The sequence below is a fragment of the Pyxicephalus adspersus genome, chromosome 5 (assembly GCF_032062135.1).
Source record: "Pyxicephalus adspersus chromosome 5, UCB_Pads_2.0, whole genome shotgun sequence".
In the NCBI taxonomy this organism is placed as follows: Eukaryota; Metazoa; Chordata; class Amphibia; order Anura; family Pyxicephalidae; genus Pyxicephalus; species Pyxicephalus adspersus.
Window position 1 is genome coordinate 111,966,237 of NC_092862.1, and position 27,070 is coordinate 111,993,306.

The following is a 27,070-nucleotide window of genomic DNA, read 5'->3' on the forward strand; positions in this document are numbered from 1 at the left end:
GAAAGCCCTCTGTGTAAGAAGACATATGGGCTTATAAAGTAATGTCACAGATTTCATATTGTCATTGTCCGCAAATTGTGTTTGCGGCTGATGTGCCATAATGGTTCTACTACCATATGTTTTTTTCAGTAGGCTTCAATTATGTTTGTGCTGAATCCTTTGTGAGTGATATCCACTGGAGTGTTACTATATCAAGTCAGATGTAGTTTCTTGTAGGGTTCAATCCTAAGTGCATTTTGAAAGAAACCAAAATTAAGTCAAAGCTGACCTACTTTCTTGACATCCTACATGGATGACTGACTAGAAAATTCATTTGGGAAGTGTGTTAAACATACAGCACATTTGTTATGCTTGAATAAGCGTCCCCGATATACTGAAAATGGTTATGATTTTCTCATTTTGCTCAACATGAAAAAGGCTGCTGTGCCTTTGAAAAATTATTCTCTAGTCCAATTTTTGTTCCATAAAAAAAGCTTTGTTAAAAAAAAAAAGCAAAGCCGTTTGCAGCTTAACCGTTGTGGTAGGATTATACAATGATATTTCCATGTGATAAAAAGCTTGAGTGCAAAATTTTTTGAATTTACAGTTTTCTTTTTCCTATTAAGCTTACAGTAAACCTGTCACAAACTTTCATATTTTAAACTGAGCCTAAGAATGAAAATATGCTAAATGGAGACTGCCCATATTAATTAGGAGCTAACAACATCCCAGAAGAGCAAACCAAGCTTAAAATTTCTACTAAAAGTTAGTTTGCATATAATTTTTCCTCCCTTTGTCACTGGATCTACTGATCCACCTAATGTGCTATTTTTGCTCAGTACCACTTTTTTTTGACCATGCTGTTGATAATGATAGTGGGAAATTGTAACTGTGGATTTTAAACAGTTGGAATGATTTCAACGGAACAAACAGCTGTTAATATTCAACATATGGGAACATTTCCTGACACAATATAGGGATGTACAGGGAAAATTCCCAGACTTCATAAACTAACAGTGTGAGCTGTAGTATTTATGGACATTTTAGGGTATGTTAAAATGTGTGACGTTAGGATGTATAATAAGCTTTTATTTTTTTTTTTTTGCAGAGTAAAGATGGGAAGACTCCTCTTCATATGACTGCCATCCATGGTCGCTTTTCCAGGTCCCAAATAATTATCCAGAATGGTAATTCGTTCATTATTAAGCCCTTTGTTAAAATGTTTTTTTTAAGTATTTAGTTGTGAATATTTATGTCTGTTAGTCTGTCAGATGTAATGCTTCACTTTTAATAACGCAGTTCTTTAGCTTCTGCTTAGCACTGGTAAGGTGTGTTTGTGTGCCTGAATGCATACATATTAATGCACGTGGTTTCATGTGTAAATGCTTGTTTTAGTGTTTTTTTTTTTTTTTGTAAGTGCTTATGAAATATGAAATGCAACAGATACTAAGATTTGTTTTTGACAGTCCTAATTTATCTTTGGAAAAACTAAAATACTTACCTTTGTAGACCTATAATAATTTCTTCTGAATCCTTTTAACTATTTACCAATTGTGTTTTTTTTTTTCTTTTTATGTTTTATGGTTTTGATCTTTGTTTTTAGCATTAACATACAGGTATGACAAATAATTTGGGTTTGCCTGTCCCTGTATAATCTGAAAATGACGATGGGATTTCTCCGAAAGATGAAACATTTCAAGATAAATGAGGGAGGGCGTTTCCCAATTTTTCAGTGGGTTTTATAATCCTTAGCACTGGGCTATAATAATCTCAAAAAACATGTGTTAATAATCTTGTTTACCAATATCCCATCTAGCAAGTCACTTCATGAATATGGTTGCTAAATCATGTTCAGATTTAAGTAACAGATCAGCTTGCTTGTTACATGAAGTGTCATTTCATGGGTAACACATTTGAATAGAATGTGTATTTTAAACAAATACTCAATTTGAAAACTAATGTGAATATTAAGTAAATTCTTGCTTTGGGCTATTTTTGGTTGCTGTTCTGAGAAAAGCTTTTTCTTTACAGAAATCAATAACTGAAGTTTTTATACTTGTACACACAGACAAATTTTGGCATTGATGATGATGAGGGCATTTTACAAATTTTCAGAGCCACCACCTTTTATATATTAGGATGCGCCCAACCATTTGTTTCCCTTCAGCTATGTATTTCATGCTACTTAAACCATACTCTTTCTACAGTTTATATGCAGCACACACTCCCACACACACCCTTAAGGACTTGGTGCTAGTGAACTGATCATTTAAAGGAATGTCTTTCTCTGTTTTCTCGCAATATTCCTTATGTCTATTGGAAATCCTCCCTATGTAGGTTAATAAATAGTAGCTAAATATCTCACAAGGCAACAAGAAGACGAATACTGTTAAAGCAATACCATTTACAAAAGTAATATAGAGGCCACCATTACTTACTAACACCCAAAGATTAAAAGGGAAATATAATGGAGGCTGCCCAAATGCTAAACATTTCTAAAAAAAAAAAAAAAAAATGTTATTTACCAGGCCGTCGTGCAATGCTTTTGTGGCAGTGTGTTAGGTTGCTGACCCAAAACAAGTATACGTAAAACTTGAGCTACGTACACACGTCCAACGGTTATCGCCCGATAATCAGCTCAGGGCCGATATCGGGCGAGAATCTGGCGTGTGTACAGTGCCAGTCATCCATCGTCCGAATGATTGTCTTGGTGGATCCATGAACGATGGACAACTAACGATGCTAATGCAAGGGAAGGGGGAGAGCGTGCAGCTGGGTGTTGCTCCGTCGGTCTCCCCCTTCCCTTTGCATAGAGCAGAACGGTGCTGTATGTACAGCACTCGTTTATGCATCGTGCAGTGCTAGTTGTTGGAAAGGATCGTGAAAGATCCTTCCAACGACGATTATTGCACGTGTGTATGTGGCTTTAGTACTTTGACTTTTTGACCTGCCTTATTGTTCCTGTTTGGTAAGGAGCAATGGTGAAACCAGTAGGTCAGTGTAATAACCAGGTAAGCTGCATTTGTGGGAGGAGGTCAGCAATATCATTTGTTATATTCTTATTATAAAGTTCACGTTTATACGTGTAATGATTTATGTGCAAATCCAAATACAGATTGTGATTTGATGGGCCTGGCCGGTAAATTTAACATATCCAAAGTCTTCGCCTACTTTAGCTCTCCATCATTTTTTTTGCCTGACCCATATAATTAAAAAAACTCAGATTTGGTTTATTTGTTAGACTTGTGTTCAGGTATGCCAACTCGGGATGAATGTCCACTCTTCATTCAGCAGACAGCTTTCTTATGACTTCTGCAGTTTTTGTGATACCTTTTTTTTCCCTCCAGTTTTTGTAAAATGATGTTTGTTTCCTTTAACAGGAGCAGAGATAGACTGTGAAGATAAGAATGGAAACACACCATTGCACATAGCAGCTAGATATGGCCATGAGCTCCTCATTAACACTTTAATCACCAGTGGTGCAGATACAGCGAAGTAAGTGGATACTTTAACGATTATACATGTTCCATAAATTTTACAGTACCCAGGTCACCATACCCAAATTAACTAATTTTCAGAAACCGATTTACATAAGAGGTTTTTATTATACCTGGATATTTGAAGTTGCAGGAAAATATTGGAATAGAAAACATTTAAAGTAAACATTAAAGTAATGTGCTGCTAAAGCCTATGGGGTTAGTTTTCATGTTTTACCATACAACAGGTGAAATTTGAAGGCCAGATTGACATAGCAAGGAAGTATATTTTCCAGCACTCCAGTTTATTTCTGGCTAATAATCCCTTAGATGAAATTCATGCTTTTCATGTTACATCTAAAACAGTAATTGTCTGTAACTTTTGCATCATTTGTGATAATGTTGTGGTAAATTGAATAGATAATATATTTGTGTTTTTAATTGATTAAGATGGAACTTTAAATTAGAACCAAAGCCTTTTATATGCAAAGGTATGTGCTGTGCTGTCTTAGCCTTTATTTAGATCTGCAGTTGCTATGGTGTAGCACACGTAACAATTCTTCACACCAGCTATATAGGGGCCTCAAAGATCTGTTTAGAGCTGACACAGCACTGTGTCAACTGCAACCGTTAAAACCAGAGCCATGTCTTCAGTTAACATAATACTGCACTTTCACTAGTAGAGTGTACATTAAATGACTTAAAAAATACCATTGGTGTGTTTTAGGATTTATAGTTTTGGTACCAGAATTTTTTTTTTATAAAAGCTACCATTGCTTAAGGGTTACCGCCACATTGCAAAGGTTTAAATGCATGTTTCTGCTTTTCCCCAACTTGCTTTGTAATGCAGTTGCAGGCTTTTGCAGTTCTAGTAGTCCTGCATTGTAAATGAGACACTGAGGGACTGCCCTGAGCATCCTAGTGAGGAATGCATAAATACCAGTCCTCTAGACCACAATAAGCATTTACCACCTAAATTATGACTCTGTATGGGTAGGTGTGTATTAATCCTGGGGATCACCTTTTTCCCTACTTTTGGGGAACCATTTAAAAGATTGGATTGGTTTCTCCCAGGCTGTGCTTCTATATTTTTCCAAAATTTGTTTTTCTCTTTACACTTGTCTACCCTTTTATGTAAAGTGAAATTTCCGAGTTTAGGTGGCTTTAAATTTGACAAACAGTCTCACTTTTCCATTCTATCCCAAATGGGTTTGGTGGTGATTTTTGTTTGTACACAAAATATTTTTATCATCTCTGGATCAAGTAAGAGGAGTTTTTAAACAAGTGAGGATTTTCACAGAAAGCTTACTTGTTTTCTGTGATACTGCCTAGATAAAGAATTATATCAAGAAGACTTTGTTTCTATTTTGAAGTTTCACCATATCTCAATCATGCTCTGAATGTGAAAGCTTGGTAATTCATAAAAATACCATTTTGTTCTTTAATTTTGTGTGTGTGTTTAAAAATGTAATAAAAAGCAGCTGTCTCCAGGAGTATATTCAAGGCATACTCTCCAGTGATCTGATCAGTTCATGCACTTTCTGTGCACTCTTTGTACCTCTGTGGTAGATGAAATATCCAGATGCGATGCAGACTATGATCTGTATGACATTTATCAGTAATGCTTCTAACTCTAATTAGCGATAGGTAAATTTGTACCTGTCCCTGATGGGCCAATTCACAGGTAATATATAGTCACGCATTTTGGGTGACCTGAATTTTTTAATATTTGTTGTATTTCATCCACCAATTTAATATAATGATAAAAAGGAGAAAACACATTTTTTAAGTTTGTGAAAAAAAATTCCTGCTTAAACAGCCTATATTTTTTCTTTTTTTTACATTTATTAATGGGACACAGCACTGTAGCAAAATAAGGCCACAACGATCCCACTGGTAATTATACAGATAAACATTTGTGAAAGTTTCCACAGCTTGGAAAATCGTACTTTCAATGTTTGTATACAGTTGGTGGACAGGAAAGGGTTAAAGTGTGTTTAAGTAAAAACATTTACATTTTCAATAGAATGCAAACAGGTTGAAACCCCTGTCATTTTTAATTGCTTTTTGTCCTGGCTGAGGGGACCTAATCCTTTTTGTCTTGATGACCGTGGTCCCCACACCTAAAGTGTTAGGAAATAAAAAAAAAATTAAAATTGTATTCCAAACCCCTCCTGGATCCAGCTGTGCCTATGTGCTCTATTAAAAAAAAAAAAAAAAAAAAAAAGTTTTGACTTTGCCTCATTTTTAAACACTTCAAGATGCAGTTTACGAAAACCTTATTGAAATTCACTAAACAGAATGGCATGATTTGTTGTTTGGTTCTTTTCTTTTTTTTTAATTAAGACATTTTTTAAACAGAGCTTTTATAAAAACCATAAGTGAATTGAGCTTGCCAAACAGTTTGTGGGAATTTTTATATTCACACCGTTGTTTTTCCTTTGGTGGGGCTCATGGTATACAAGCAATGATGATTAGGAAGTGTAGCGAGAGAGAGTTTGTTCAAAACTTTTATTTATGAGTTCAGAGTACCGTTAATACATGATCTGTTCCAGGCGAGGCATCCACGGAATGTTTCCTCTACACTTGGCTGCTTTGAGTGGTTTCTCAGACTGCTGTAGAAAGCTCCTTTCTTCAGGTTAGTGCTTTTTTTCCCCATTACTGTCTGTGATCATAAAATAGATTTTTAGCAATCCTTCATGCTGCATTAATCAAATGTTAAAATAACTTTTGTCAAAAATATCTGGGCTTCTATTTTGAGGATGTACAGTGAGGGAATAAAGTATTTGATCCCCTGCTGATTTTGTACGTTTGCCCTCTGACAAATGACCAGTCTATAATTGTAATAGTAGGTTTATTGTAGATATGAGAGACAGAAAAACAACAAAAGAACTCTCAAAATCCAAAAGCTCAAAAGTCAGAGTTTGATGTGCATTGTAATGAGTGAAATAAGTATTTGATCCCTTCGCAAAAGATGACTTAGTACTTGGTGGCAAACCCCTTGTTGGCAATCACAGAGGTCGGACATTTCTTGTAGTTGGCCACCAGGTTTGCACACATCTCAGGAGGGATTTTGTCCCACTTCTCCTTGCAGACCTTCCTCAGCCGGTAAGGTTTCGAGGCTGACGTTTGGCAACTCAAACCTTCAGCTCCCTCAATGGGATTAAGGTCTGGAGACTGGCTAGGCCACTCCAGGACCTTCATGTGCTTCTTCTTGAGCCACTCCTTTGTTGCCTTGGCCGTGTGTTTTGGGTCATTGTCATGCTGAAATACCCATCCACGACCATGTTCTCATGATCACTGCAACTCCAGGAGGGCAGATCCTGCACAGAGCCCCAGCCCTTCTATTTGCGATTATCGCGCCAACTGTTGTCACCTTCTCACCAAGCTGCTTGGCGACAGTCTTGTAGCCCAGTTCAGCCTTGTGTAGGTCCACAATCTTGTTCCTGGCATCCTTGGACTATTTGCTATTTGGTCTTGGCCTAGTTTGGAATCTGATTGATTGGATTAGGAGCACTTCCTTACAGAGGGTGCTTCTAATCTCAATCTCTCACCTGGGAGCCTGAAATCTTGCCGGCTGATAGGGGATCAAATACTTATTTCACTCATTACAATGCACATCAAGATCTGACTTTTTAGCACTGGGTTTTAGGTCTGTCTCACACCTACAATAAACCTTCCATTACAATTATAGACTGGTCATTTCTTTGTCAGAGCCCAAACGTACAAAATCAGCATGGGATCAAATACTTCTTTCTCTCGGTGTAAGAGCGTTGTTACTGCTAAACTGTATACAGAGCAGTGCTCAACCCAGAAATATTTTTAAGCCGGGTGGGAAGAAATTGTAGGTGGGTGGCAGCCCCTGTATTGTGACCAAAAACCTTTAGTAACCACCCAAAAACAGCCGGGTGGGTGCTGAAAAGTGCTGGGTGGTGCTCCCAGCTAAAAGGGCCTGGGGAGAACCCTGCAGAGTTTAGTTAGGGAAGATTTGAGTTAGGATTTTAGTTAGGAAAGACATTGTCAACAAAACATGTATATAGTTAGGATGCGTAATGTTTATTTAAATAACAGTAAATACCTGAAGTTCTTGCCAGAACTACAATATGTTTGTGATTGTGAGATGAACTGAACACACAAATTTTACTTTTAATTGTGTAAAATTCTAATATCCCCTAGTGTAATTTTTAAATGATGAAGAAACATGTTTGTGGACCAGTCTAGGGTTGACATTCAAATTTTCCTCATAAATAAATTGGAATGAGTGTACCCACTATCACTGAAAGATTAGTTGCAAATTATATTAATAAAAACATTTAGAGTAAATATAACGAATACTGTTGGTCCAGGGAACATCCAATTGCCTCAGGGAATCAGAAAGGAATTTTTTTTACCCTATTGGAACAAACTGCCAGGGTTTTTTTTGCCTTCTTCTGTACCAACTATGTCCATAGGGTTTTTTATCTGGGATATGTTTATTTCCCTAGTGGTTGAACCTGATGGACTTTCTTTTCTCAACTTTACTAAGGTTTGTTAGTAAATGTAACTATGAAAAATAGTTTATCTACACAAGCCATCAATGAGCTTTAAAATAGACTCTTAATGATCTTTGCAACTTCAAGCAATTGTGAAGCAATTTATCTTCAAAGTTCACATCACAATGACTGAGGTTATTCTTGGCAGTTCAGTTTACCTCCTTGCAAAAGTGAGTTGGCCACCTTTTAGTACTCACAGTGTGAAAACATGACTTCAGAGCTGCTCCTCTGAAGTTTTAGTTTTGATCCACTGTGCCTGCAGCTAGGTGAATCAGAGATTGTTGTAAAGTTTATTTTTTCTTGTATAGGGACAACAATTTTCTAAATGTAGGTATTCTGGCTTATAGGTTCCCTTCAAGGTGTAATTTCAGCCATACATAATTTTTATTTGTATTTCCAGAGAGAATATAGAATTTGTCATGATTTTGTTCTGTTTTTGCTGATTTCACTATGAAACGAACCCTCATTTTTCATTTTTATTCATTCTTTTAAACATGATTTTTTTCACCATCACTTTTTAGTGTTTGACTCAGTCCTGGCACAATATTGGTGTTCTATTACTGACACAATGCCTAATGTGAATTAACTTCTTGTTAAAAACTTCTTATATAACGACCTATGTTTGATATTTGTAGGGTTTGATATAGATACTCCGGATGACTTTGGCAGAACTTGTCTACATGCAGCTGCAGCTGGAGGGTATGTCCCAGCAACCTGACTACTTATTTAGATGCATCATAGAATACACGGGGACAGACTGTGAACTTAAAGCTTAGTTTAATTTTTTCATTTATTGCTGTTCAAGTTGAAAACATTAGTTTAAGCATTTCCATACGAGCTATCTAATTATTTGTAAGAATATTGTAAAAATTTACTGGTATAATTTGTAGGTACAAAGCTCAAACTGAAAAAATTGCTAAACAATGAATGAGCCTTGGATAAATTTACTCTGGATAGGCATCCAATTCTCTTTGCTACTACATTATTTACACTAGTCATGTTATTTAGCGTATGACAAGCTAAAACACTTCAGGCTCTCAAGATTTCTAATGTATCCGTCACCAGTTCTGTACTATAACCATAGTAACTGGATCATTTCACTCTGGTGTAGATTTTCCAGCTCTAGTAATTGAGCCAATTAGAAATCCATGTAATTTTTTTTTTTTTCATTGACTATATGTGCCCATGTAGTAGGATAAAATTATTCAATTTCATTCGCTTTGACGGTATCATGTATAACTGTGCTTTAGCTGTAAAGTTAAGTGGAACTAGACTCGGTGGATCCTCACCTGTTCAAGTTGGGGCGCCTTCATCTTTCCTTTATCCTATCTTTGGCCATCATGCATAATTAGCCGGGATAACATAACTCCTGCAAAAGCATGCCAATGTTCATTCAGTCCTGGCACCTGCATGGGAAGCTGTAATGTGCTGGTTATCTTGGAAGCCATGTGCGTCCTAGCAAACTGACATACTTGACATAAGAATACCTATTGCAGAAGGGACATCACCTGGCCCTTTCTGCAGTAAAGGCCTTTCTGATACCAGTTTAATAATTGTAAGAGTTGCCCTTTTTATTTTTAACAACTGAAAACTGGCATGCATTAGAATTTATATATTTACATTAGGTTAATTAAATCTGCATTCAGTCTGAACCTTGACTTGGAGAATTAAAAGGAACTGCTATTGTTGACCTCCCTACAAAACAGCTTGTTCCTTCGATTTTAGGATAAAATTCTGGCTTTAGCACTTTCTGAGATCCTAACTTTGAAACCAAGAATACAGATTTGGAAAGTCCTTTGCTTTACATTTTACCTTGGTAAAGGATTTAAAGTATTTATTTAAACCACAAAGTCTGTATGGCAGCCAGATATCGTAGTGTATAGTTTTAAGTGGACTGTTACAGAAGCATATGTGTTTGTTGCTGGACTCCCTAACCAAAAATGTAATTTGTCTGCCCGCCAAGCTATACAATTTATTCATCTTAAAGGAACATAGAAAATGTATGATTGGCTCAGAATTGTAGGGATGACATACTTCTGATTTTACACCGCGAAGATGCTGATCGTTTGACCTATGACTGGAATTGCTTGTGATTTCAGCTCTTATATAATCTCTATCTTTTTAGGAACCTGGAATGTTTGAATTTGTTGCTAAATACAGGGGCAGATTTCAATAAAAAGGATAAGTTTGGGAGGTAAGTCTGTATGTTGCTATGTGGGTGGTAAAATTAACTGGATTCTTAAACTTTTTTTATTTGATTTTTTTTTATTTTTATCTTAACATCTTTAGCACTGCACTGTTAGAATAACACATGTCAAAACACTGCTTCCCCTGATATGCATTAAATCTTTGTCAGTAAAGTTGTTAATTTTTATGTAACGATATGCAAAAGATATATGTAACTCTAGTACCCAAACAATGGTAGGGGCCTTGGCATAACCTAAGATCCACACATAATTATTGATTATGCTATAGGAATTGTTGGAAACTCCTGGAGGGCATGCTTAATAGTCAGTCTGGGGGACACTGCATAAGACTTGCAGAGATTGATGCTATTACAAGTAAAAGAGAAACAGATTAGTTTTGAGGGCCATAGAGGGCTGTACAAAAAGTGTTTAGGGGGCCTGCAGGTGGAGTACCATGCTCTACAACTTTATGAAAGAAAGTTACTTTTTTATTGTTGATGTACTGAGCTTCCATACTAAACTATTTTCTTTTTTTTCTGAAGAACACCATTGCACTATGCTGCTGCCAACTGTAACTATCAGTGCCTGTTTGCACTTGTGGGATCTGGAGCCAGTGTCAATGACCTTGATGAGAGGGGTTGTTCCCCACTGCACTATGCAGCTGCATCAGATACAGATGGCAAGTAAGTTGTGTTTATGTCTTGTATGTGCAGAATTTCTGCTCGATTTACATCTTTCTGTAGTTTGTGGGTTCATGAGACTGCTGTTATATGTGCAGTGGAACTTCAGCATTCGTCTTTGTGTTGACGAGAGAGAATGTAGCCTTTTAAGTAGTATGTTCTGGACTTGTTCTCCATGCCAGTGATGACTGTCACGCAGCCTGCTACTTCCACAAAGAATCACTTGTTTTCTTTCCATACCCAGCCTTTTTTCTGCAGTAATTTTCAACCACACTGAGGAGATCTGTAATTAAAAGGGCAGCTCAATTCACTTTTCATAAAAAACATATTCTGTGTTCTCACAGATGAATCTTTGTACTTTACTTGAATCCATTTTCTTTCCAAGTTCTAGTTTTATTTTTCACAGTTGGAAACATGACAACAGGTGCTTGTCATCTATTGTTTGGTACCCAGTAGTGGATTCCCCTTCATGTCGGTGTAAATATTTTTACTGCAAATCTGCTTAGTAGCAGACGTGTATGTGACATGCAGCAGTATACAGATAGTGCTGGAAGGTGGTTGTCTGCAAGAACACTGATAAGCTATTCTGACAACACTTCTCTGGGTTGTATGTCAGCACCTTAACTAATGTCTGGTTATTTCATCAGGAAATTTTTAATCCCCCTGACTGTAGGTCACATGGTATGGTTTTTAACGTGAGAGATGGCAAAGAGCAGAGCAAGAGAGGGTGCGTAGCATAGTTTCTAATGTCTGTTCCTGTCCGGGTTCAGTCTCTGGATATCATAAACTTCCTTGGTGCATTCACACAGCATCTTTGTAGATGATAAATAATGGTAGTAATTATGAAGATCTTCCTACACTTAAATATTGTTCTCGTGTAACAACTGTTAATATTGAGCCCAGTTGTGCCTAAATACCTGCAACATTAGAACTGTCCATTTAACACCAAGAAGCTTCTCATTTTAGATTTTTTTTTTATTTTTTACTTCTTTATTTAATACAATATTACTAGAGCTAGAAAATGTGACTTTAGAGTATACACAATACTTATACACACTTTTTAATTTATCATAATGAGACATTGTGCAGGTAAAAAAAATCACAAAATGTTCTAATTCACAACAATAAACAACAATACAATAATGTTGTAATAGTAATTGTATTGATCATTAGTCTCCCAAAGCACTGTTGTATATGAATTATAAGTTTTATGAATATTTTTCTGTACAATTAAACAATTGATACTGTCAGACATATTGCTTTAATGAGCTATACCAGTTGGATCCCATTGGACCGCAAATGCAAACTCCATCTGCCTTGATGGATTTGTTTAATTTTTTAAAACTTTATGCCTTCATCTGTGACTGTACTGATGTTGTTTACCATTCCTCAATGGATGGATAGTACAGCTCCCATGACTATAATTGTATTTGTTTAGTAATTGCTTTTATCATTTTAAATTTCAGAAATGTATTATATGTATAAGTGTGTGGATGCATGTTTGTTTCTGTTCAAAGACAGAATTTGTAAGCCTTTAATTTTAAAGGATGTAGTTTGGGTTCTTGAATGATTGTATGTTTCTGCCACCCAATGTCCAATTTATATACTACAAGTTTATTATAAAATTCTATTAGATATACTGATTTATGTGAATTTGAGTTGACATCTTTTGCTTTTTATTTAGTTATTTTTTTTTATTAATTTTTTGCTTACGTTTATTCGCCTTTATCAAAAAACTTTTTTTAAGGTGCCTGGAATACTTATTAAGAAATGATGCAAACCCAGGGATCAGGGATAAACAAGGGTATAATGCCGTTCATTATGCAGCAGCCTATGGACACCGTTTATGTCTAGAACTGGTAGGTATAGTTAACATAGATTTTGTAATCTAGGTTTTTGTATTTCCTTGATCATTTTGATCTGTAATTTAGTTTTTGTACAATGACATTAACGATGCCTAAACTCTTAATAGCTGTGCTAGAATGCCAGTACAGCTTACATGAGCAACAATTCTAAATGTGACTTAAATCTACCTGCCTATAGATTAGATGACACATTCTAGATGCATGTGATACAAAAAGAAAAGTATAAAATACATGTGACCATAGGCCTGAATTTCTTAACGCACATGTGCAAAAAAAGTTACTCTAGCTTTTTCCCAGATTATTTTATTTTGGCTGCATTTCTTTGAATTGTTGAATCCGTCTACAAGTTCTTGTTTTTTTACTCCCAGGCCTTGTTTGAAAAAACACCCTGGGCTACGTTCATATGAGTGGTTTTACTGCTTAACATGGTTACCATTAAATGTGTTTGTTCATCTTTTGACGGGTGGCAGGCTTTGTTTTTTTTTAAATGCTACATGGGAGGTTTGCCACCACCACAGATTTGATCTGGTGTCATGTGAAAATGCTTGTGAAAGTATGTGCAAGTGTTTTTTGCACGCTTTTTTTGTGTACAGAATTTGAAAAAAAAATACAGTGTGGGGAGCCCTAATATTAATATAATAAATATTTCTAGTCTTGCAACCTTACTAGGTAGGGAGTAGGGTAGTGAGCTTGTGTGCTCCACCCTCCTGGGGGGGGGGGGGGGGTGGTTGGGCCCCCCGGGGGGGGGGGGGGGGATTGGGGTGTCAAAAATCATGTCCCCTGACCTGGGAGGATGAGTACAGGGGTTCATAATACCTATTCTCCCTACCTGTTCTCAGTAAGGATAAAATCAGCCCTAGAAATACTAAGACAGCACTATAGAAGAACTTGTCTTAAATATTCTTGTATAAATCTATATATAGCTTTGTTCTTGTGCAGATTTGCAATATTTCACATTTATCTTGACATGATATAATTTCTACTTGACTTGAAATAAATCATTTGCTTTAGACATTTAGCAATAAAACAATAGTTCCACGAATATTAAACGAAAAGGGGCTTGTTGTCCTCTGTGAATTCTTTTCTTTGGGACATATTAATCAAAGTCATTTAATTTGAAGGTTGTGTTGTAGCACACATCTCACTAGACAGTTTTTTTTTCACAGTGTTCAAACCTAATGTACACACTAGAGGTTTCATTCAATGAAATCACAGCACAAAGTGAAAAAAATATGAGCGTAGAACTGCAGATGGAATAGATACTGTTCTAGCTTTGCTTGCGGTCTTTTTAATGTGTTAACTTTTTTTTCCTCTCCCTCTTCCGTAGGTTGCCAGAGAAACACCTCTAGATGTTGTAAGTAAATTCATACCAAGAGTGCAGAAATAAGCTAAATGATACAATTTATACAGGAATTTGTAAAGACATATAATTGTTGGTGGGTGGTGAGCTTCTGCCTTAATCAGAAATTATTCACAGCCAGCAGCTGGTTCTGTGTGCAGCGATGCTGAGCTTTAAGCTGCATGCTGCATTTAGGGTAGAGTTTACAGCATAAAAAGCCACCAGGTGTCAGGGAGTTTTGTCTAGAAACATTGCTTGTCTCTCTTGTCCTGCTGTTTTTTTTTTCCTTCAGTTTAGGTACACTTTGAGTAAATTTATGTATTCCTTTTCATATTGGAGTTTACCCTGCATCACCCCCACACCTCACCTGAAATTCAGAGCAAAGTGGATGGCCTGCCCAACATGTTATTACCTTTTGTTCAATGTAAGAGAGGAAAAGTAATTGCTTACTGTAGGTGTCAGCTCTCTGTTTGCTTTGGTTTTCTTAACTTTCTAACTAGAGTATAGTGAGTAAGATGGGTTCAGTCCATATTAGATGTTTACGGCTTCCTGGGCCTTTGATTGCTGTTAGCCTAGAAATGTCTGTGACAGACCTACCCTTTTCCCAAGTATTTCTTTGACCTCTGTTTATTTCATATCAGCAATATGGGGTATTTTGACGAATGACAATAGTGGACAAGGAGGTTCAGCCTCTCCTTGCTATGAATGCCTGCCTCCACTTCATTAAAGTGCCCTGTGACTCTGTGAATTTAACGTCATTGTTTCTTGCATCTGTGTTCTCAGCACAACAGCCAGTAGCATATCTAGCATAGCAAGCTCACATGGATCTTCTCCCAGTATGGCTGCACGCTATGTTTCTTCATTCACTCATCTTGGCATGCACTGTGTTTTGTGGGCTATTTATTAGAATGGGCAGCTCAACACATTGCACAGAAATGTAGTGCAAGCTAATGTATTGTAGAGCCACACACCAACCCATTTTTTGTATTACTGCATGTAGTATTAATGCAACTTATTAGTAACCTGCACAGACTCCAAAATGGCTTGCATTTTTATACAATGTCATAATTTCCTGACCAGAGAAAAAATATTTTATTTTCATTAAGTATGATGCATATATAAAATGTATAAAGAAAAACTGTACATTGTTCTGTGTTTTTAAGCTGGGCTAATTCGCACGGGTAGTAAAGTTGCGGTGCATTTATGGCTTCCTCACGCCAGGAAACGCCACCGTTTCGATAGATGCTACATGTAGCATCCCCCTGCAGCAGCCCCCATTGGGAATGAATAAGGGCTGTCAGTGCTGGACTGGCAAGGTGTCAGCCACGTTGTCGTGCAAAATTGCACATTGAAGAGGAAGATTGACTTTTTTATGTATATATTACAGCTTATGGAAACTTCAGGTACAGACATGCTGAATGATGCAGATACTCGTGCACCAATAAGCCCCCTGCATTTGGCGGTAAGAGTTAGTAATTTTGTTTTTTGATGTCAGAAAATGTTTACAAATCGGTGCACTTTTTCAGCAGACTTAGAAAGTATTGCAAAATTATTGATTTCTGACAGCTTAGATTAATGAATTTCAAGGTTATTTGCCAAATTAATAATTTTTCCTTTCACAGGAGGTAAAGGAAAAACATTGGAGTTTCACTGAAAGTACCTTAATAGCCAAAGTTTGTAGTTAGAAGTACCTTTTACTTTGAGCTAGTCTTTAATGTGATTACCTGGTTAAAAGTAGGAACTTACCGGTAATAAGAACAGAGCTCACATGAGTCATTTTCTTAAGTTAATAATTATCTGAAAAAGTATCTCTTCTGAAGTTACACAATAACAGGCAGCAATAGTAGTTTTGCAGCTTGTATCACATACAATCATTTCCGCTTGTTAACTGAATTTTTGATATTTTAATAAAAGACAAGAACAAATATGCATTTAATGAAAGTATTCTACTGGAACACTATTTCTCAGAGTTTAGAAATGTTTGGGGAGTTCTCCATAGGTGAAATACAAAATGCTTTCAATCCATCCCCAGTTTCACATACTAGCTACCAAAAACATTATTTGAATAACAATAACATATTCTCTGAACTGACCAGCCACTATATGCAAACATAAAAAAAAAAAAAAAAAAAAAAAACTTTTTGGGCTGATGGATAGAATGTGTATGTCTTCTGCCAAGTCTTTTTAAGTTTATTTAAAACTCAACTACTATGTATTTGTTTCAGGCTTACCATGGGCACCACCAGGCATTAGAGGTGCTAGTACAATCTCTACTTGACTTGGATGTAAGGAACAGCACTGGAAGGACCCCTCTGGACCTGGCTGCTTTTAAAGGACATGTTGAATGTGTGGACGTTCTCATCAACCAAGGAGCATCAATATTAGTAAAGGACTATGTTGTGAAACGAACTCCCATTCATTCAGCAGGTATAGCAGATTAGACTAAGCTTTATATCCTAACTTCCTTTCAAACTTTGTGGCTCTGCTTGGCCTGCTGAAGTGAGAAAAATAACCTGTGCTTCCAGGTATGGGAAAGCATGAGAGTCTTTTCTTGCAAAATTGGGTGCCTGTTCAGCTAATTGGTGTGTCAGAGGGGTCTTCAAAGTAAAAATAAGATTGAACATTACTGAGGACAAGCGGTTAAATTAGTTTTGGTTTGCTATTTATGGACTAGGTACACAGCCATTTTAAAACAGCCTTGGGAAAAGGTTTTCTTAAAAACATGTTTACAATTCTTTAATTTATGTGACTGTAATAGCTGTGGTGCTGCAGCCATTTTTTGATTCATTGTCATTTCCTTAAAAACTCCTACTTGTCAGGATTAAGATTTCACTTTTGCTTTGATTTGCAGACATTAATGCATAAAGCAGGTTACTGTCTAAGTTGTACTGACTATTATACCCACTGATCTTTTTAAATATTGATGGAATACATTGCTATAATTCTGGTTGTGGAAATGCATGCACCTAATGTTTAATTTGAATGTCCTTGGATTTATGTTCTTCAGCGTTAAGTGCTTTTTTTTTTTTTTCTCTCTTTAGCAATCAATGGACATTCAGAGTGTTTGAGACTCCTGATTGGAAATGCGGATATTCAGGCTGCAGTGGATATTCAGGATGGAAATGGACAGTAAGTGCATGCTTTGCTCTAGAAGACTGAGCAGTAACTATAAATTACTGCACAGAACCGTGAAAGGTTATGCGTCATCCTGGGAATTTTGATAAGCATGGTAAACAGAAGTCAAAAATTTGTCTTATAATGGCTGTATTGAACAATACAGTTATATCCTACTGATGTTAATTGAAGGAGTATGGTATTTCATCAGAGAAGGAGTGTAGAAGAGATATTTATAAACAGTTTGTTATCCACTTCTGACCACATAAATAATGGCCTATCTTGGGTCATATTATATAGTTAGAAAAACTCCAACAGCGTTGTGATTGGAGGAAAGTAATACACAGGACTTTGACAGCTTACATGAACACGGTCTCCTCCTACCTTTTGATAGTAATAAAGTTAAATCAATAAAAATGCCCAAACAAGTAACAAATGACAGTTCCATAAAACACGGCACATGTTTAAATGAGAGGAATGCATCAAGGGCCAGTTTTATATTTTTTATTGATTAGATATAAGTGTTCCTAAACTGTTGCATATAGACATTTTTTTTCTATTGGAACTGCCTTAATCATCTGTAGTCATCTGTAAATAAGGAATGATGATAACTGCTGAAGAAAGACCATCTAAACATAATAATGCATGTTTTTTAAAAACATTCCATAACCTGGCTCTCAAGTCAGATGTTGGCATAGATAGTGACATCAATCTCAGTCATTTTTAATTTTGCCTTCATTTTTAATAGTAATATTTATAGTAAATATTTACATCTCCCTTCCTGACCCAGTTATCTCACTGGAGGGAGATGAATCCCAAATGATGAATGAAAGGTTCTACTCCTTCCCTACTTTTGTAAAAAAAAAAAAAATAAAAAAAAACTGCTACAGAATTTCTCTTCTGGTAACTTCACAAGAAGGATGACCCCGCAGTAAGCAAATTTTATTTGGGCAATACACTACAACTGTGCATAAAGAATACTGTAGTTTAACATTTTCTTTCTTTTTAAATTGGTCTTAATTTCACTTAAAAAGAAAATTTTATTTTAGCTATACAGAGCAGTTTCAGTATGCATTGATTTGTGTCCTACATAAAATATTGCATGGTAAATTAGTTTGACCTCTTGCCAGCTCATTTCAGAAGTTGCCCTTCATAATATAGCCCACTTTTTTTCTCTCTCTCTCTCTTTTTAGTGACCTGTCTGGCTTAACATTATGTGTTGTAAATCTGCAATGCACTTCTGCTTGCTGCTTAATTGCATAGCTGGATACCAGCCATAAGGGAATATTGCTTTGCTGGTTACTTCACTTTCCAGTAAAACCGTTTTCTTTTCTCTGCCTTCTTCCTTGCATTGCTTAGGACTCCACTGATGCTTTCGGTCCTGAATGGGCATACAGAATGCGTTTATTCATTGCTGAACAAAGGAGCTAATGTGGATGCCAAAGATAAATGGGGAAGGACAGCACTGCACCGAGGGGTAAGGCTTTCAAAGTTCTTCATTTTATCTTTCAGTGTGGTTATTTTCAATTGCACAAACAACTCATACCTTTTTGTATATATGCTAAATTTTAATGCTTGCAAATACATTTCTGTAAGCTCTGCATAATGAACAAGGATCAATAATATTTAAAAAAAAGTTTATTATGGGCTGCACATGATTTTGGTTACTGGTTACTGTACTAATATAATATTTTAACTGCAGTTATGTTACAAAAAGCCATCCCTATCTCTCAAAAAAAATCAGTTTTAGTACTTTCTGCTTTTTCCATGCATTCAAAGTAAATCCAATTCTAATCTTAACAGTACTTTGACAATAGTACTCGGTGCATTTTCTTTCTCCTTTCTTGGAAAGCAAGCATAATTTAAATACACACAAATTGTTTTTATAAATGCTACTTTGTGATGTATTATATGATTAAATGTTTTGACACTTAATGGACAGTTTAGCACTTAAAAAAGAGTTCTTGTGTGTCGACACTGATACAGTATGAGGTATAATTTGCTGCTTTTTTTCTTTTTCTACATAATTTATTACATTTAAAACAAGCTTGTGATTGGAAGTGTTAGTGTAAAACATAGCACACAGTTTTCTAAAAGGCGCTATGTCTTTTATGAGTTATTTTCATTTGATCAGTAAGAATAAAAAATAAAGTATTGTGTGTGTAATCCATCTTTTCTTTAGGCAGTGACTGGGCATGAAGAGTGTGTAGAAGCATTGCTACAACACAATGCCAACTTCCTGCTGCGAGACTGCAGGGGAAGGACCCCTATACATTTAGCCGCAGCATGTGGTCATATAGGAGTTCTGGGTGCTCTTCTGCATACTGCAGCCTCTGTAGATGTTGTTCCAGCAATAGCCGACAATCACGGATACACATCTCTACACTGGGCTTGTTATAATGGTAAGCAGTTTGTTTAAAAAAAATGTGTGTTTTGTTTTTTCCCTTTGAAAGTTTAAATTTTTCATTTCTTTGGGACCCAGTATAATATAATCATAATAAAAACAGTAATAACATTGGTTTTCAGTTCTCTTCATTTATAAATATCTGTTATTCTATTATATTTTCTATCAAACAGGTCACGATGCCTGTGTAGAATTGCTGTTGGAGCAAGAAGTATTTCAGAGGATGGAAGGAAACTCATTCAGTCCTCTGCATTGTGCAGTGTAAGACAATTACATTTATACAAGATGGTAGTGTGTATGTACCAATAGCTGTTTGTGATCAATAACATTTTCCTTTTGTCCATCCTATGTAGCATAAATGACAATGAAGGCGCTGCAGAAATGCTCATAGACACATTAGGTACAAGCATTGTAAACTCGGTGGACTCTAAAGGAAGGTAAATGCCATCAGAATAATTACAATTTTTGGTCTGCATTTTAACAGTAAAGTTGTATGTGAGATACATTACCTTATACTTGATTACTGGCAAGACAGTGTATGTAAACCCTAACATTTGTAACCTTAAGTTCTCCCATCTGCTGCTTTTGTCAGTGTATTATACTAATAAAAGCACTTTTTATGTGTGTTTAGAAAGTTTATTAACAAAATACTGGCTGATTCTGCAAGAAATAGATAGTATTGTTCCATGTTCTCCATTTATAGAACACCTTTCCCTGCTATTTTGGATGGGAAGAGTAAGTTTCTGTAGTCCTTTATTAGGATGCTAGCGCTGAATTAGTACATTAAGTTAACATTGTCACCTTAGAATAGGAGTTGTTTGACTGGCAGAATTGCAAGGTGAAAAAAGCCTGAAAATAAGGAATCTAAAGCATCATCTACATCTACAAACTTATAAGCAGCAATAGTATATTATACGTATATTAATTTTGGGTTATTTAAGTATATTATTTTGGGTTTAAGTAACCACTATCGCTTTCATTATTCAAATAAAGTGGTGTATGGAATTGCATAAATGTAATCATTAGTTGTACATTTGTTCTCTTTGCTTCAATTTGTCTTTCTGATCTATACTAACATTGGTGTAGTGCTACAATAAAAAATAATGTCTTTATATACTTTGATTTGTTCAGAAATGTTACACAGTTTTGTTATCCCCCCTATTTTTTTCCCACTTGTATTTGTTTCCAGGACGCCCCTTCACGCTGCAGCTTTTACAGACCATGTTGAATGTTTGCAGCTTTTGCTCAGCCATAATGCCCAGGTAAATGCTGTGGACTCTTCTGGAAAGACACCACTAATGATGGCTGCTGAAAATGGACAAACAAATGCAGTAGGTAAGGCAAATTATTGTTCACTAGTGTGTCAACATATTTTTATTAAACTTTAGCAAGAACTTGTGCATTCATGTTAGTCTTCCTGGTAAATGTGTTGGACACAAGTTATGCAGCATCAGCAGCAAATAAAGTGAAGCTAAATGTTAAAAATTAGAAGCTTGCAACCAGGCAGGTTTTTGATTCCACCTCCTTTCTGGGGAAAAAAAAAGTAAATTAAAACTTACCTGACTACAATTTTTTCAATACACTCCCCTGTCCTGGCTTAGTTGGGGGCCCCACCTCTTGTAGGATACCAGATACTTATCAATCTTGATTGACCAGACGCAATCACCAGAGATGGGGGGTGGGGGTGGGAGGAGATGGCGGCGCCTGTGATGGGATGTGGACAAGTGAGTTTATTCAAAAAATTGTAATTGGGCAGCTGAGGTTATTACGTCACCTGCCCAGTTGCATCCATTGTGGTTGCCGCCACAGGTTGTGTTTGAGCAAGTTGGTTTTCTTCCACCTCAGTCAAGTTTTGTCAGTTTTGTGTTGATAGGCAAATTACTGTGCTTTTGACATCAGTTTGGGACACGTCTATAATTTAGGTTTCATTAAAGGTTTATTTGACCTGAAAATGACAATAAATTCTGCCAGTGACCTGCTTCAAGCTGCTTTTTATTCTGTAGACGTGTACAAGCTTAGCATGTCTGACACTTAAACTGCTTATTCCATAAATTCATGATTTATGTAATTATCACAATATCTTATTTTACATATGTCATCCAAATAACATTCTGTTGTTGGTTGTAACTCTATTTTTCAGAGGTGTTAGTTAGCAGTGCTAAAGCTGATCTCACGTTGCAGGATAACAGTAAAAATACTGCACTTCATTTGGCATGCAGTAAGGTAAGTCACTAAGAAACTGCCTTTATCTCCATCCCTCTGCCTTCTGTAGATTTTGTAGAACATTTCTGTGATCCTTCCTTTATTTGAAATAGCACTAAATATCAAATATAACGCTCATAATTATAAGATCTGTTTTAAGTTGGATTTGTGCAATTAGTGGGTTTTTTTTCTGGTTGGGATAAAGAAGGGTAGAACAGCTATCTGTGTCTAAGCTGATTCTGCCAGGTACCAGATCTATGATGGGGGATGCTAAGGTTGCTTTAAAATATATCTAGGGTGCATGTCAATGTCTGCAATTTTTTTGCATTACCTAACCTTTTAAATCCTAGTCATTTTTTTTAATATAATATTTTTATTCTTTATAGGGTCATGAAACCAGTGCCTTGTTAATACTAGAGCAAATTACTGACAGAAACCTCATCAATGCAACAAACGCAGCTTTGCAGACGTAAGTGGTCAGCCAGTAAAGCTGCAGATGGACACTGTCTGTCTTAAATACACATTGCTCTTTTTTATACCTAGGATTATGGAGAGGTCAACATTGTAACAATGGTAAATAAAGGCAGTCTAGTTGCTAATTGATGCCTTAACAAATTAGACACTGCAACCCTACGCAATCACTAGGTTTTTCATTATTGATTTTAGTGTACGAAAATGAATGTTTTCCTTATGGCTTAGTCGACATGCTTGCTCATCAACATATTCCTTGTAAGCTGCAGCACCAGTTTGCTGCTACTATGCTGTTCCTTTTTTTGTAGTCACAATCTGTAGCATGACAGGAGCACTTCCAAGATTGCAATGAGCAGTAGTTCACTGTTACGTTATGATTTGCTTCATGGTTGTCTTGAATCAGTTGTCTGCTGAACTGATGCGACCCATACTTAAAACACCAAAAACTTTCAGGATTCAGGAAAAAAAGAGCTTATTTGGATGCAGCAAGTCATACGGTCACTAATACCAAATAATTGTTCAAAAACAGGTTTACACTTTTTGGTGACTATCTTTACCCTTTTAGTTGGCAACAATGATTAATGCTTTAATGTTCAGACCAAATTTAACATCGCCAGTAGATCAGTTGTTGTGGCAATTCAATAAATATTTTGTCTACACAAGTAGCATATACGTACAAAATGCGATTTTTAACTAGTTTTAACACACAACCATAGGGTCATATCATAACTGACATTTGTCATGTCAAAGCTGCCAGAAAGGGAAGCAATAATTTAAAAATTGTAGACAAAGATAAACAATACAATCTAGTTCCTTTGGAGTGTAATTTTATGTGTTTCTTTTCTGTAGACCTCTCCACGTGGCTGCTAGGAATGGGTTAACAGTTGTAGTCCAGGAACTCTTAGGAAAAGGAGCAAGTGTATTAGCTGTGGATGAAAATGGTACGTTTCTTTCACTTCATGTTCTAGAGTGCATATAAAATCGATTTCCTATAATATTCACTATGTCAGAATGTAATAAAATCCATTTTTTCCAAGTGAATTTAGAATACCCTAGCACTCTGTGACCTGCATGTTACATCACATATAGCATTTTCAGTTTCTTGTTTTTCTGCATCCCCTTTAATAAAACTGAAATAGTACCAAAGCTGTAATAACTACTCTTTTAAAGCTGCATAAAGAGCAGCAATGAAAATCCATTGTGCTAAAGTCTGTATAAATACTTGGTCACCTTCGATACTGGCTGGTCCCAAAATCTTCTTTGCATTCATGGACCAATCCTATTCATTTAAACCAACAGCTTCTACATAGATATCATTAGGATGTGTCCAAACATGCTTAAAGACTCTTGTTGGAAGAGAATCCAGCTGGGACTGTGATTTTTCTTTTTTGCTAAGCGGATAGTTGAACTGTTGACTTGAGTAATTTTCATTTTACCATGGCTGACTATAAAGATTTTAGTCCTTTAAACAGCTCCTGTGGGGTTCTGGGGGAATGGTTTCTGCAATGAAGGTAAATATTCTTCTGTTGTGTAAAGAGCAGGGACAACTGTAAAATGCTCTTTAGCATTTAGTCTTTCTAAGTAATAGGTTTGATTGTTGATCCGTGATCTTCTAATATTTTTTTTTTCTATTTTTCCTTTCTCTGACTGCAGGCTACACACCAGCATTGGCTTGTGCTCCCAATAAGGACGTTGCTGACTGTCTGGCTCTGATATTAGCCACCATGATGCCGGTCTCATCATGCAGCACAATGCCAACTCTGACTTTAAACCACTACACCAACCCCTCAAAGACAGTCACTTTTGACTCATTGCCCCTCATGAGAAGCGAGCACAGTTCATACTGCAGCTTCAACAATATCGGCAGGGAAGATGGTTATCCATACACGGAGGACGACGAGCTCAATGACTCTGACTCTGAAACCTACTGAGGGTTCTGTTGGAGCCCAGATTTTAAATAAATTCACGTTGTTCTACCAGACAGAGTTCTCATCTCTGTGCTGCCGAGGTGGCCACAAACATATGTTAACTTATCGAGTTTATAAGAAAAAGTGGGGTGTTTTTTTGTTTTTTTGTTCTTTACCCTTTTAAAGTAAACACTGATGATTTGACTTTTCAGTTATTTTAATCTGACCACTTTTTTGTTGGATAAGAAACATTTCTACACCCCAGATAATGTCTTCTAGAGTTAGGTTTGGAGCCTGTGATGAGGACTGTTCTCATACAACACATAGGCCAGGATGAGGCCCTTTAAGCAGTCATTACTGTTTTATTTAATATTTTATTGTCTTTGTGGAAAGAATCTTTTATATGGCAGGGTCTAGCAGTCCAGATAGTGGGTGACTTTAACCATTGTACAGAAAACACTATAGTGAACGTTGTATAAATTGAAAAAACAAAACTTTTTTTGATGGCAATAAATTAATTTGGTACATCTGGCATTGTGTGTACATCCGTTTGCCAAAGGACCAAATAATTTTTTTTGTTTTACAAAGTGATTTAAATTGACTGGAAGCCGATAATCAAGTATCTTCATTTATAAGTCTTGTTTCAGTTCATGCCGAAAAATGTCAATTTTTCTGATATTTTTTTTTTCTTGCGGCAGTCATGCAGGAATAATAAAGAAAAAACTTAGACTCATTGTTTCATTATTACTTGTTAGCAACATACTTTTAATACAAGAAATTGTTGTATTGGGAATCAGTCGTTACCCATTTAATGTATCTATTCTTTTTTCTTATAACAGTATTGATCTACCCTATATTAAGGAACACTGGGGCCAGGACAGCCCCTGCTGTATATTAAAATATATACAAAGGTATTTCAGTATACATAGTGCACCTTTTGCCTGTGCACAAGGGGAAAAAAACATTCATGTTTTAAAATGCAAGGAATATCACATGGCTTAGTTTTACCTAGTGCCCATTCCACTAGCACAGACCACAGATGTCTTTATTGCTTACAGGTTAACTTCACTTCAACTCCTTTCCTTCTATTGTATTTTAAAGGAGTTTCCAAGAATAAAAAGTAAACTGAAATGCAGTTTCCGACCCGAAATCCCGATGATTTGGGCTCACAATTTCAGTGGTAATCTGTTATCATTGAACATGAATGAAAAACCTGGTTGTAGTAATGTTGATGACATTTGTGTGACCTTTGGGTACCGTAAGGTGCTGGACCTGATTGAGCTGCCCCATAGGAAGGGTAACTCATGTAATTATCTTAATAGCTTTATCACAGCAAAGCATTTATATTTTTCAGTTTGATTATTCTTACCTCAAATATAAAGGAACTGTCCCCCCCCAATGAAGATCTGTCAGCTGACCTGGAAGATTGCTGAGAACTGTGAAGTGTGGTGTATATATATTTCTTTTGAATATCATCTTTTTCTGTATATTTCATAAAATTACCAAATTCACTGAAATGTATATTTTTGTTGTAATAAAGCTATTTCTATTTCAAATGTGATAGGGTTTTTTTTTAAATGACCAGATGTTTATCAGAACAAAGCCGTGTTTTTATTAATCATTTAATTGTCTTAGAGGCAGAACTCGGTTGAATTGCCCTTTTGTGTGGTTAACTCTACCCAATCCTTGATATACTTCTGTCCAAAGGATTGGACACATTTTTTGAGAATCCTCAGACACAAATTATCGCTTTCTACAAACAGAATGGGCCCAACTTGACTTTTGAATCCTGGTATTCAGTTCAGGAGTCTGTGAACAACTTTCCTTCTAAACCCTTTTTTCCCTATAAGTAATTTGCTTTGTGAAATAATGATGGTAGTTAAAAAAGCAGATCGCCATGTCCATATGACAATTTGTTTCCCCAAGACCATCCTTGCTTTCTCTGGGTAGAATTTGTGAATATTTGTGATACTTCCCAATTAACACCTCATTCATGTCAGCAGACATCCTGAGGAATGTCATTTTCAATGCTCATTGACAGAAATGTACGGATATTATCATTATTTTAGGACTACAGATGTTCTAGTTTTCGTAGAAAAAGAACTGCACTAATAATGCTAGTGTAGATGTGTTAAACACTACTGTCAGTGTGAGCCTTTGTTACGATTACTTTATCTTGGAAATAAGAGGATCTATAGATTTAAGCGGACATTGCTGGTCTGGTACTAAACTATACAGCTTGTGTCTGTTCTAATTCTCTGACAGTAATGTCTTATGAATCCCTGACCCAGAGTTAGAATGCAGTTTTGGTTTTCAACTTATTTTCACACAGTTTTATACATGTTTGATGTTTTGGTGTCAGTTTGTCACACCTGAAACAATTTTACATCCAAGCAATTGGCATTGTTTACAATGAAGTCAGACGTCAACAATGACCGCTAATGTCCTCTCCAATGTTTCTGTTTGTAACAGTCTCACATTCACTGAAACATTATGTTGTGGAGAATCTTTCAGGCCTTTTATTTTTTTTTTTTTTATTTTTTTTTTTTTTTAATGGCACTGACATTGTCCACCAGGGAATATTTTGATGAATGTCAGATTCACTGCATTATAAATAGATATCTAAGTATAGATTTTTAAGAGCTCTTTACAGAGTTAGGTTTTTAAGCTCTTAAATCATTATTCAGATCCATATTGACAGCGTCAAACACAGATCCTAATATATGCTGGTTGTTGCTTTAAACAATATTACCAGACTGCAGCTGAAGAGTGCTTTGGTAGCTTTAAGAAAGCAACCTCTAGCTTTGTAGAATCCTGTTGTACACATTTTGTTTTTCAGACTAGCATCAAGCTAATGTGAATGAAGTTTTAAAGAGAAAACAGAAATGAGTTGGTGCATTTGGTCCACCTGAAAG

At 36.1% G+C, this 27,070-nt stretch overlaps 1 protein-coding gene across 3 annotated transcripts in view; it reads left to right on the forward strand.

Annotated features, from left to right (window-relative positions):
* The window catches only part of ANKRD28 (ankyrin repeat domain 28), an 81,464-nt gene extending 55,753 nt beyond the window's left edge, over positions 1 to 25,711 (forward strand). For 2 of the 3 annotated variants that reach the window (XM_072412454.1, XM_072412453.1), the window contains exons 9-28: positions 1,088 to 1,166; positions 3,360 to 3,474; positions 6,011 to 6,093; positions 8,623 to 8,686; positions 10,113 to 10,181; positions 10,716 to 10,856; positions 12,601 to 12,712; positions 14,046 to 14,072; positions 15,445 to 15,519; positions 16,283 to 16,484; positions 17,099 to 17,186; positions 18,531 to 18,648; positions 19,354 to 19,573; positions 19,749 to 19,836; positions 19,929 to 20,012; positions 20,765 to 20,910; positions 21,716 to 21,798; positions 22,164 to 22,246; positions 23,098 to 23,189; positions 23,902 to 25,711. In XM_072412454.1, coding sequence (XP_072268555.1) covers positions 1,088 to 1,166; positions 3,360 to 3,474; positions 6,011 to 6,093; positions 8,623 to 8,686; positions 10,113 to 10,181; positions 10,716 to 10,856; positions 12,601 to 12,712; positions 14,046 to 14,072; positions 15,445 to 15,519; positions 16,283 to 16,484; positions 17,099 to 17,186; positions 18,531 to 18,648; positions 19,354 to 19,573; positions 19,749 to 19,836; positions 19,929 to 20,012; positions 20,765 to 20,910; positions 21,716 to 21,798; positions 22,164 to 22,246; positions 23,098 to 23,189; positions 23,902 to 24,179 — 2,247 coding nt within the window. In that variant the 3' untranslated portion in view covers positions 24,180 to 25,711. Of the gene's footprint in view, positions 1 to 1,087; positions 1,167 to 3,359; positions 3,479 to 6,010; positions 6,094 to 8,622; positions 8,687 to 10,112; positions 10,182 to 10,715; positions 10,857 to 12,600; positions 12,713 to 14,045; positions 14,073 to 15,444; positions 15,520 to 16,282; positions 16,485 to 17,098; positions 17,187 to 18,530; positions 18,649 to 19,353; positions 19,574 to 19,748; positions 19,837 to 19,928; positions 20,013 to 20,764; positions 20,911 to 21,715; positions 21,799 to 22,163; positions 22,247 to 23,097; positions 23,190 to 23,901 lie in introns of those variants that run through there. The other variant, XM_072412455.1, reaches the window with a different exon arrangement.
* The last annotated feature ends 1,359 nt before the right edge of the window (positions 25,712 to 27,070 follow it).